Source organism: Aegilops tauschii, chromosome 2 (genome assembly GCF_002575655.3).
Source record: "Aegilops tauschii subsp. strangulata cultivar AL8/78 chromosome 2, Aet v6.0, whole genome shotgun sequence".
NCBI classification, from domain to species: Eukaryota; Viridiplantae; Streptophyta; class Magnoliopsida; order Poales; family Poaceae; genus Aegilops; species Aegilops tauschii.
In genome coordinates, this window is record NC_053036.3 from 27,970,738 (window position 1) to 27,983,357 (window position 12,620).

A 12,620-nucleotide genomic window follows, 5' to 3' on the forward strand; every position below is an offset into this window, starting at 1 on the left:
GGCGTGGTACTAGTGGCGCACCAGTAGTGCGCCATTAGTAGGCAAAACTGGTGCGCTACTAATAGGCCTTTTCCTAGTAGTGGGTTGTCGTCTAACGGCCATTAACTCCGTGCCTCCCCATCCACATGGCAGGGCTGGTGGGCCGATTGTGTTAGAAAATGGCTCAATTTTTAAGCACATGACAGTTTAGGTTTCCTGAAATAAAAAAAAACACTTTTTTGATAGGTATAAGTCATGTTTAAAAGTTTCTGGGAAGTCTAATCTGTAATGGGTAGTTTCTGGGAAGCCTAACTTGTTTTTTTTTTACGATTAACGGCAGGAGCTCCGCTTTTCATTATAGGCGAGGGAAAACTGTACAGACTGAAATCAGTCAGAACAAAGGATAGAGAAAAAAGAAAAGAGAGGAAAAACTACACCTCGCAAAAAGCCTGACCAATAGTCAGGAGGTCGTCTCTAATCAAGCTAACTAAGCCGGAGAGAGCCAGGGTCGTACTTACAAAAATCCTGCGATTGCGTTCTTTCCAGATGTGCCAGGCAACCAAAACTGGCAGGACAGACTTGTGGATGGCATGTTTCTTGGAGAGAAAACAGGAGATCTTCTTCCACCATCCAAGGGCAGTTGTGGTCGTGCGAGCAGCAGCCGCTGTCCCTGGGTGGGAAGAGTTGAAGGCGAACCATACTTGCTTGCTGAATGGGCACTCGAGCAGAAGATGTGTCAATGTTTCCATGGATTGATTACAGAGTGCACAAGTTGCATTGCGCGGCCATCCACGCGTACAGAGTCTGTCCGCGGTCCACAGCCGATTTTGGACGAGCAGCCACATGAAGAATTGAACCTTTCCATCTGTTTTAAGCTTCCAGACTTTGTGCAAACTTGGGTTGTGGGTGTGAGCGATGAAGTGTGTAAAGTGGTAGTTTTATGTTAATTACTTATTTATTTCTTGAAGTAAGAAGCTCAAATTTGCTTATAGACAGAAATATATGTGTCGGGGTCAGATTTAATTGATAGAAAGTCAGATATGCAAGATGTGTTACATTCTAATTCAATAGCATATAGTAGTCAGGGCCATCACTCGGTAAACAAGCTTTAACATCCTTCCTGTTTGTATGAGCCCAGACTCCTTGCAATACACATCACTCTGTATACCCAAACCCCTATTTCCCGGGACGTTTTCGTTCTCATGTTTCACCACTTGTATGAAAATGACGCCTAGGTAACTTGGTACATGGCACGTGTATTATTTTGGTAGATGAATGTGTACGAATGCGTGGTGTGCCCTGGTTTTGTTTTGAAATTTTTTGAACGCGCGTGCGGGATGCGTTGGTTCGTTTAGCATTTTTTTTCTTATCGCATTGACCAGTTCATCCGATGGAACTTGTGCACTGACACATTCCTCCTGCTTCGTTGCTTCTCTGCCCTTATATTGGTTATCGGGCTGTGTTCCAGCCGCTCTTGGGCTAATCGATACGTCGATGTCTGCTCCTGTCGCTGTTGGCCCAAACGTTGTCTGGCTTCCTCTCTTCTCTCCGCGTGTCCAACCATCATTGAATCGGGATTATTAGAGCGTCTACAGGATGTAATGCACCACCGCCGCATGCGCCTATAAAAGGATCCCTCCTTCGCCTCTGAACCTCACGCTGCGGCACCGGAACCGGAACTCCTCCTACTCGCCCCTGCCCGTCGTGAATACCGCCTTCTTCTTCCACAACGTCGACCTCGCCACCGCCTGCTTCGAGAAGGCCACGCCGCTGGTCTCCGCCACCACCACGGAAGAGGAGTGGCGTGTCTTGCTCCAGCCAAACCTTGCGCGGGCGAGGAAGAGCCGATCCAGGCGCACACGGAGGCCGTGGGGGGCGCAAGCTCTGCTGATGGGGTCTTGGCTAATGGCATCGACGTCGTCCGATAGGATCATCCACGAGCGCCTCCCGTCGAGGGATATGGCGTCCCTGGCTGGCGTCGGCCCGCCATCACGGCGGCGGACTGTGCTTTGTTGGGCAAATAAGCCACGGCTCGGACGGGTCAGGCGCGGTGCGCGTGCGTGCGTGCGGTGGCCGCGTCGGGTCCGACCGTGGCGGGCTCAGGTGTGTGTGCGCATGTGTGTAGCGTGTGTGTGCGCTCAGTCTGTTGAGCTGCCCGCGTCCGGCGCGTTGTGCGCGAGGCCGAGCGGATCGCTCGGGTGCAGCAGCCAGGCGCGCGTGTGTGCGTGAGTCTGTTACGAGCCGATCGCGGTTGTGCGTGTCGTGGGCGCGCGCATGCAGCTCGTGGGCATGCAGCAGAGCGGGGTGGGGTGCAGCGTGTATGAGCACCAGCCCGGGTATAAAACCCGTAGACTGCTCCATGTTTGTGTTGGTGAAGAGCCAGCCATGTAGCCATTGAAAGATAAAAAAGATTAGGGCGTGCGGGTGCCCAGGGCGCCGTTCGTGCGCCGGCTCGGAATTTCTTGTGTCTTGTGTTCTTCTTCTTCCTTCAGTCTTTTTCTTTCTCGAGTGCAAGGCGAGTGCAGTGGCTAGAGAGAGGGCGGCAACAACATGCTTGGTGCAGGTGGTGCCGTCGTGCCGGTTGTGTCGTCGAGCCAGGCGTAGCAGAAAGCGGCAACGATGTCGCGGTGCTCGGCAGCGTTGAGGGCCAGGTAGCAGGCAAGCAGCTCCTTGAGGCCCTGCGATGACGCCCGATCGTACGTCGTCCTTCGCCGTGATTATCTCCGCCATACTCTCCACTTCTCCAGGAAGTCCGCTTCCGGGTACATCATCACGAGGCCCTCCTGCAGCCAGCGCCGCCGCCTCGCGCGTCGCCTCTGTAGCACGGCCACGGTGGTCTCCAATGGAGGCTGCACGTCCGCTGGCCTCCTCCTCTTCAGCTTGGCGCTCAGCTTCACGAGTTGTCGCCCCGGCCGCCGCGCCCTGGCCGTCGGCAACTCGCTGCCGCTGCCCCAGGCCTCCTCATCTCTGTTGACCTTCTCTGCGGTGCTGGCGGGTCTGGTGAGGATCGGCCACAGCTTCGGCTCCGGCATCGCCCTGAGCCCGTCGAACCGGTCGTCCACGGCCGACGGTGACTACGTTGAACAACACGTTGTCGATCGGCTACGGGCTGCGCGGAAACCGTGTGTCTCTGCGGCCGGCGCTTGCGTATCCCCTTGGCGGGGCCACGGTCTCCGCTCGGGCGTAGTAGGACACCCTGTTCGGGGAGCACGGATGCTGCGGCAACAACCTCTGCGACAACGACGACGACATCACCACCGCCGGAGCATGATCACTTGCCAGTGCGAGCGATGTGACGGTGGCGAGGGCGGATGCTCCTGGTGTGCGTGCGCTCAGTGGCGCCGAGAAGGGGCTTAGGTTGTAGCGTCGGGGCGGAGGGGAGGCGGTGCAATAGACAGCAGGACGGTCTCAAAGGCGGCCACACTGCGCAGGAGCGAGTGGAGCCGGAGTTGTCCATTGTCAGCCAGGATTGGCTGTTGCTGATGATGCTGCGGGCATGTGGACGAGTACGTGGATCTCAAGTTCTCAACGTGAAGACGTCCATCAGCAAGGCGCGGCCTGGAGCTGCGCACTGCACGGCTATGTGATGCTGTTGAACATGAGGTGCATTCAGACCGCGATGCATGCCATTCGTGTTGTATCCCCTTGCATGGTCCGACGAGGTTTCACATGTGTCCAGGTTCCTGTGATCATCTCTCTCTCTCTCTCTCTGATATTTTTTAGTGCACCTCAGTAGCGAGTGAGATTTGCAAGTGGTCAAAATTCGGGTGCTATCATTGCTATGTAATAAGACAAGGTTTCTCCCGATCCTCTTTCTTCTTGATAATCCATATAGGGATTGCTTCTGTGGATTATTGTGAAGCCTTTTCTTGTAGATTAAAGGTTTAGAGATGGTCACTAACTGATTGGTGTTATTTAGCTTCGGGTTCATTTTTGTGCTCTTAAGGTATAGTATCCCTTCCATCATTGCTGCAAACATTTACGATCTGTCCTTGGTGCAAGAATTTGCAACCGTTAAACCCACAGCGGTTCCGGTGTGGGATATATTCTTCATGGTCCCGTGTCCTTTGCACCGTTGTGGGATATATTCTTCATGGTCCCGTGTCCTTTGCTGCATCTGTTGTTAATTTGATGATATGCTTTTTGGGATGACCATGATTTACTCCCTTCTAATATTTGTTCTATGCAAGCATCAAGACTAAATAATATGTGTTTACCCCCTTATCATATTTGTTGTATGTAGGCATCAATACTAGAGATATGGATTTTACCCCTTCTCATATTTATTGTATGGATGCATCAAGCTATGATGAATTTGGATGACATACTATTAACTTAAGTAATAAGACCCTTACGGGGTGAAGAAACGCAAGCAATTGCAAGGTATTAACAATCTGTTTTTTTCTTACTGAAGCTGAACAACACAATGCATTTTAATGGCCCTCTTCGCCTGCTGCTTATTTTTAGATTGAGCTTGGGCCAGATTTTATTCATATGAAGAATGTAGGTTGGGCCAGATTTTATTCATATGAAAGATGTAAAGGTTGTACTCTCATATTTTAGCTGTGTTAAAGCGCTTATCATGTCAACAGGACAATGCAAGGTGGTGTTGTGAGTTGTCATTTTCAGTATTCATTCGTTTCTGCAGCAGACCAACTATACAAAGACAGCTTACATTAATTTTCCTCCCAATGTATGATTTGGAAAGCCTACCTTCCTCTTCCAGTGCATATTTTGAAGAGATAAAAAACTTAGTTCATGAATCAAGCTTTGTATGCGCAGTCAACTGGGTTTATACTGCCATCATTGTACTTTTTCTTCATGTGGTGTGTTCCCATCGCCCTAGCTATGTCTCCCTATGTTGTATGTTTCTTTTCCTTTTAACGTTGTAAGACAATTCTCACTCTAAAAGCTTAGTGAAATGCGTCTACTTTGGCCTGGCTTCTGGCTGAGAAAATGTTTTCCAATTGCTTTGTCATGGATGCAAGTTAGTCATCGGTCTAACAGATGGGTATACCTATTAGTATTTTTTCCTATATATACATAGAAGTCGGTACTTCCAGTTGTACACATAGATAATATCTTGATGTATAGCTAATATAAAGTCCATGGTCATAAATTACACATTCAAGCATAGGTTCATGCACATTGTTTGCCCCATATACAAGCTCTATCTTGTTAACTACTGATGTGACACTTCCTCAGCTATCATTACATTACGAACACAAAACCAATGGGCGGTCAAACAAGGATGCTTTGAATTACCAAAGATTCAGAAATTTATCATGCAATATCAATATGTATTCCCTTTATGTACAATTAATGTACCGACTCTTTTCATTCAATAAAACTTTTCTTTATGAAAGATTATAGCATTTGTACCAGCAATATAATTTTTTGTACATACACCATAATATAAAAATTGAAGTGAACATGTAAAAAGTGAATAAAATAATAAAATAATTTCTATATAAAGTTTAATATTACTGTACACAGAATTCCTCACATAAAGTATCAATAGGCGCGGCGTGCCACCGCGCGGGCATGAAAATTCAACATGGCTCGCCAGCAAGTAAGTACCCAACAGAATGAATTTGCAAGAGAAACAATGAACTTGGCGAAAATATGCAATAATTTCTCCGATGTGGCACTTCTTCGCATGTACCCAAACGTCCTCACAAAGATGATCCCGTCATTACATACAAAGGAGCAAAGACACCCGTTCGACAGGTACAGGAATTGGCGAAAGCTCTTTACTACTTCATTACAAACTATCCTAAGGGGGGCTACACTAGGATGATTTAACTCAACTAGGCCGTCTGCAATCATTTACTTTCATGCAGTTGTATCATTATATATGATATGTTCCATACAACGGTCTGTATACTGTGCCAATAAGTAGACTTTATTAGTAGCGTGTACCCTTCCGTTCATCAGTATTTATCATACATGGCTGCAATAAATGTACTCATTTTCCATCTTTTAGAACTCTTTCTTGGTTTTAGTCATGCGATTCTATTATTAAAAATATAAGAATGGCCTTTACGATCCGTATAAATACAATGCATCACCAGGCGCGGCGTGCCGCCGCGCGGGCTATGCTAGTATAGACCTAATGTAGGCTCGGGTAAACGTTCAATCTGTTAGAGACTACCACCACTCACTGCCGAGGATGGCGGCACGGCTGGTCCTCAATGTCGACTGCCAAAGCATTTATAATGGAGTCTAAGCCCACCAAGTCTGAAGCCATGATACATTCAAGGTAGTGAAGATATTGTAATATCATTCGAACTGATTCCTTGAACTCAAAACCAATCTCATATTATAAATCAAAATAATTAAATACTTTCATACATATGTTAAAATATTAAAATATCAAGTACTTGAAAAAATTCAACACAAATAATCCCAGTTATATTTTCATCAAGTCAATAAACAATTAAAATTTGTTTCCTAGAAATTTATTGCTATAAACATATATAACAATAATGATCAGTGGAGAATAATATAAAATACACTTATTTTGAATATAAGTCATTTGCTTTTACATGTCCTCAGTTTTCATAAAAAATATCTTTACCTAGTAACCTATTACAATTATGATGAAATAATTTGTGCAAAACACAAAATATGTTTCCTCAAGATGTACACTTTTATGGTGGCGGATATTGGATGGCATGGATGACGGAGCAAATAACAAGTTGATAATACCAAGTATAGTATCCCTATGTCATAAAAGTGTAGTGCTTATTAGATTTTTAAAGTTAAACCTTGTAAAATTTGACCAAATTTATAGAAAAAGTTGTCGACATATAGAGCACCAAATCAATACTATTAGATTTATCTTGAAATAATTTTTCTTATGGTATATATTTGATATCGTAGATATAGATCATTTTCTCTACAACTTCATCAAAGCTACTGCAAATTGACTTTTACGGAAACCAAAGGTTGCTATTTTATGGGATGGAGGGAGCATTATTATCGTATAATAATTTTAGTCATGCGAACATGCAGGCCATCTGGCTAGCTAGTTTGGTAAAAAAAATTGCTAACAGTCAAAGTGTTTTATCATGTTTTTGTGAAACAAGTGATTTTCTAAAATGACGACTACATAGTTTTTTGCCTTGAAAAAGTGCTCTAGGTTTTTTTAGGGTAAAAGTACTCCAGTTTTTCTTTTAGTACAAAAAAGTACTCCAGTTGGAAACTTGTTTTTGTAGGAAGCATGGCGGCGTACTCCAGTTGGAAACTTCGTTTTGTAGGACGCAGTTGGAAAAATAGGACGTGGGAATTGAAAAACAGATTGCTTTGAGATTACGTGCCCCGACGGAAAAAGGAAACCTGGATCGAATATATACCGTGGTAATTCGACGCGTACCAGCAAGCAGCCAAACCTATACGACATGCAAAGCAAATAGAAACCCATCCCATCCGATCGAACAACCACCTTCCGGTCGGGCGAATAAACAGAAATCAGGCGGCGCAGATGAGCTCGTCCGCCGCCACAGACGGTCTGTGGTCCAGGCTCCCTGCTGATCTCCTCGGCTCCATCTACAACAAGATCGCTTCTCCGCTCGACCGCGTGCGCTTCAAGGCCGTCTCCAGCTCATGGCGTGCCGCGCCGACGGCACAACTGCCGGCGCCAAGCTTTCCTTGGGTGGTCCTCTCGCAATACGAAGACGGCACGGCGGAGCGCGTGTTCTGCCCCGTGGACGGCGCACTCTTCCGCACGCAGCGGCCGACAAGCGGCTGGTCGGCTTTCACGATGGCGGCTGGATCGCTGCCATGTCTGCTGCTGCTGGTGGTGGTGACACGCTAGTGACCGTCAATCTATTCTCTGGCACCCAGGTGCTGCTTTCTGCCAAGCAACGCACCACCCCATGACCCCAATGATCCGGAAGCTGATCTTTCCAGAGGCCCCCACGTCCAAGAGCTGCATCCTTGCCGCCAACTAATTAAATCACACGGTCACGGTGTGTAGAGTTGGATGTCCGAAACGTGGGTGGTGGACATCGAAGTGGGGTGAATCGCTCAACGACATTGCCTTCTGTCATGGGAAGCTATATGGTACGGTCTAGTCAGGGGGGGTCTGGACGCTATTCGTGTTCGACATCTGCATGACTAAAAATGCTTGGCCGATGCTCACTGTCACCCGCCAGCTAAACATGAATTTACCCATGCACACAGGATGGGTGCGATCCGTGTACGAGAGAATTAATCATCTCACCTACATCGACATCAGCTACCTTGTCAAGCACAGGGACGGGCTATTCATGGCCCTAAGGGTTCACTGGCTTACGGAGCAGGAGTCTTTGTGGACAACGACAGAGGAGTGTTTCTTCAAGGTGTTTGAGCTCATCCACACCGATGACACGCAGGCGAGGTGGCAAGAAACCACAACATTGGGCCATTATGCCTTCTTCTTGAGTGCAACGTGCTGTAGGGTGCTGCACGTCGAAAGGTAGGCGTGGTGGGATAGAGAAAAATCGCATCTACTACAACCACAGATGCTCAACAACTGAACACGACTCCATATGTGATGATGTGCACTTGAGAAGATGTGACAACGGTGACCATTTGTATCATATGGGGGAACAAAATTCAAAATTTGAATATTCTCCATGGGATCAAGTCAGTGGGATACTATGTGGCCGATGGCAGTCATGCTCTTGGGTGGCTTCTCCCTCCAAGATGTTGTGAAAATAGATGTGCTTTAGCAAAACTGTTATTAATATCACTCAGCAGTAAATTTTATATGCACTTAGCTTTAAAATTAGGGATGCTACATCCATTCCATTGTTTCCCCTAGATGTTGCATGCTTTACATGTTTATTAGGTGTTTCTAGATTTATTCTCCCCATGTGTTCCCACTTATAGTAACACCCTGAGTTTTGCACCTTGTTAATCTGAAGTTAATGAATGTTTACGTTGGGTCCTTAGTGGTGCTTGAGTTTGAACTTGCTTCTTATTTGAATCTTTTAAATTTTCTTGTATTGCTTGTTTTCAAAAGTGCTCATAAATCATAAGAATTCCCTTGGACAAATCATTTCAAGTCTTGGTCTCAAACTTCACCAAAAGTTCGTGCCAAGTGGTTAGGATGTACAAAAAATAAATTACAAAATAATTTGGCCAAAAAGTATTTTCCAAATATAGGTTTCCAAATACACCTGAATATATGCTTGAACTACGGGTACTTGATTTAGGTTAGATAAATCTTGAATACCGCGCAACACGCGCCACCAAAAGATCGCCGCTTTGGGAACCTCATTCATCACTTTACATAATGACGTCCATAATTTGTTTCTCTGCCGACCAGGATTCGGTAATCGTCCCTTGGCCTGGAGCAAGTCGCTTGTTATAGTTCACGGGTGATCGATATGTTGATTTAAGAGAGTAGACACCACTTCTTTCAAATATCCATGCCCACCTTCTCGCCCCAGTGGAATAGTATTAGGTATAGCTTCAACTTCCCTCACAAAAAAGAAAAAGAAAAAAAAAAGAGTATAGCTTCAACTTCTAGGATATAAAATTCCTTCTAACAAGTTCAACTTAATTTCCACGCCCCATTCTCATGATCAATTAGATCCAACACCTTTGCAACCAAACCTGGGCCAATTTGTACAGAAGGTGTCACTGAACCACAGTTCGGGATCCATTTATCAGTCCAAAGGAACACATACTTTTTTTAGGGGAACAAAGGGACACATAATGGCCTTCTCCTATACGTCGGAAGCCTGGAGATCTTCTCTGCCTGCAACATAGTTTTTTTTTGGAACACTTTTGAAGGAAGTAGTTGGAAACGTAGGACGACGTAGAAAGCCTGATTTGTTTGGGTTTACGTGCGCCCGACGGAAAAAGGTTAAAAACCAGATCCAACATATGCGGTGGTAATACGACGCGTACATGCTGAATATCTACTACTCCCTCCGTCCCATAATATAAGAACGTTTTTCAAGCTTTCTCCGTCCCATAATATAAGAACGTTTTTCAAACTAACAAAGCTTGAAAAACGTTCTTATATTATGGGACGGAGGGAGTAGCAAATAGAAATCCATTCGATCTGTAGTAACCACCTTCCAGTGGAATATACAGAAATCTGGTGAAGCATGGAGACACAGATGAGCGTGTCCGCCATTCCGCGGAATGTGCAGAAATCTGGCGAAGCATGGTGGCGCAGATGAGCATGTCCACCATGGCCGCCACAGACGACATGTGGTCCAGGCTCCCCGATGACCTGTTGGCGTTATCTATGCCAAGCAACGCAGCATCCCAACCATCTTTAAGCTCGTCTTTTCAGAGGCGCCCACATGGAAACGCTGCATCCTTGCCGCCATCCCCGAGAGTGCGATCGATGTGTGCAGAGTTGGATGCCGAGAACGTGGGCGGTGGGCGTCCAAAGAGAAAGACTGGTTTAACGACGTCGCCTTCTGTCATGGGAAGTTATATGGCCTGGCCCTCTCAGTTGGGAAGCTAATGGTTTTCGACATTCGCATGACTAAAAGGGTTCACCGGAGATCACCGCGACCTACCCTACCAGCTAGGCATGCGCCCACTACCCAAGCACCAAGTCTGAGTACCATCCAAGTAATAGATCAATTGTATGCGCCCACTATCCAAGTAATAGATTAGATACGGTCCCTTATTTATTGCGCATGCTGTGGACGATGGGTATCTCAATAGTACTCCCTCTGTACCACAATACTTGTAGCTAGGGGAACTAGTGCATGTTTGCGTCATCTCCATCGCTGTCATTGCCATGCCTGTCACGCACTGCTCACCGGATCCGGCATGTGAATCAGCTTCCCCACGGTAAACCCGCCATCGACGACGAGGTTGTGCCCGTTGACATACTTGGCCTCGTCGGACGCCAGGTACACGGCCGCCCGCGCGATGTCCTCCACCTCCAGAACACTCCCGCCCATCTCGTTCATGGCCGTCTCCACCATCCGCCTCAGCTCCTCCTCGCTCGTCTCCGGCAGCAGCTCTGCCATCCCGCGCAGCCCGAACGGCGTCGCGATGGCGTGCGGCGATATGGCGTTCACGCGCACGCCCTGCCTCCCCAGCTCCCCGGCCAACGCCCGGACGGCGCCGATCACGGCGGCCTTGGAGATGCAGTACGCGGGGTTCACGCCGCTTCCGAGCACACCCGCTGTGCCCGCGGTGCAGATGATGCACCCGCTCCGGCGCGGCACCATCACCCGCGCCGCGTGCTTGATGCCGGCGACGGCAGACCGGACGTTGGCTGCCATGGTGCGGTCGAAGTCGGCCAGGTCGAGCGATGCGACGGACTCCAAACTCATCCTCCCGGTGACCCCGGCGTGGTTGTGCAGGACGTCAAGCCGGCCGTGGCGTGCCACTGCGAGGTCGACGGCGGCGGCAATCTGCGCCTCATCGGTCACGTCGCAGCGGGCGTAGGAAGCGTCGGGGCCGAGCTCGGCGGCCACGGCGTGGCCGAGGTCGTCCTGGATGTCGGTGAGGATGACCTTGGCGCCATTCCTAACGAACTCCGTGGCGGTCGCCTTGCCCATGCCGCTGGCAGCGCCGGTGATGACGGCCACTTTGCCGGCCAGCCTGCATGGTTTTCCCGCGCGCGATAAGCCATGGCATGGACCAGGACACGACATAACCCAAACGAGAACCAACAACAGATCCCATGGCATGGCATACCTCATGGAGCTCGAGGCCGTGGAGAAGCGAGCGAGGCCGACGCCGGACGAGATCGCCACCGCGGCTGCCCTCATCTTGCTCCTGCATACGCAACCACATTAATTTCGGAGGCACAAGAGCGAATCAAGTGGTGATCTAAACGCTCTTATATTTTTTTACGGAGGGAGCACTACCTAAGAAGAAGATGGTGAATTGCTCTGAGCATCATGAGTGGATTATTCCAGGTGGAGAGATAAGCTCTGCTGATTTGATTGTGGTGGGCTATAGATAGCCAGCAGTGAGCATTAATTCCTTGTCCTTAAACAGAAGAATTATGATGAGGAGGAGGACTGGAGGACGGAGGCGGTGACAGTGACAGACCACCAAACAGAGGATTGATCGGACGCGGAGGCGCGGTGGCACATCTTGTATCAATGATCGGCCCTGGGTGGGTATTATTCCTAGCTACTACAAGGCATTTTCTTGCCAGGGCTTCTAGACGATGTGAAAGCCAAGATGTCATCTCCGATGGGAAAGGGAAACAAAAGTCCAACCATCTGTACCTAATCACCTAATCAAAATCGTGTGACAGGGGAAAAAAAACTGAACAAAGTAGCACAGTCGATGTGATTTTCCAGGAGGTGATTTGATCGGTGAACTGTAGTAGCTAGGTGCCACTTCCCAGACTGGTGAAGATGATCGTTTACTGCCTACACGGGACGGGCAGCACATGCTCCTTGTCTCACTTCATGGGCCATGGCAGCTTGGATTAACGCTTTGATTCATCCACTTACATCTCTACGCTTATCCATGTTATAACATGTGTACATTTTATGTGAAACAGATATGAATTAATTTTCTATTAGGAATTTTATCTATTTCCCTTCTATTTTGGTTTGTTAATCCCCTAGGGTATAGAAACTTTATTAAACTTTAATTTTTTTGGGTTTGTTATTCCTCTAGTCTAGGGAATAGACAATTTTTTGAAATACAAT

At 47.7% G+C, this 12,620-nt stretch overlaps 1 protein-coding gene across 1 annotated transcript; it reads right to left on the minus strand.

The window, feature by feature from the left end:
• Positions 1-10,597: 10,597 nt before the first annotated feature.
• Positions 10,598-12,041, minus strand: LOC141041496 (momilactone A synthase-like). The gene is made up of 3 exons (XM_073507766.1): positions 11,820-12,041; positions 11,647-11,727; positions 10,598-11,550 (listed from the first exon to the last, which is right to left on the minus strand). The coding sequence occupies exons 1-3, from the start codon at positions 11,852-11,854 to the stop codon at positions 10,743-10,745; spliced, it is 924 nt and encodes a 307-aa protein (XP_073363867.1). The 5' UTR covers positions 11,855-12,041; the 3' UTR covers positions 10,598-10,742.
• Positions 12,042-12,620: the final 579 nt, after the last annotated feature.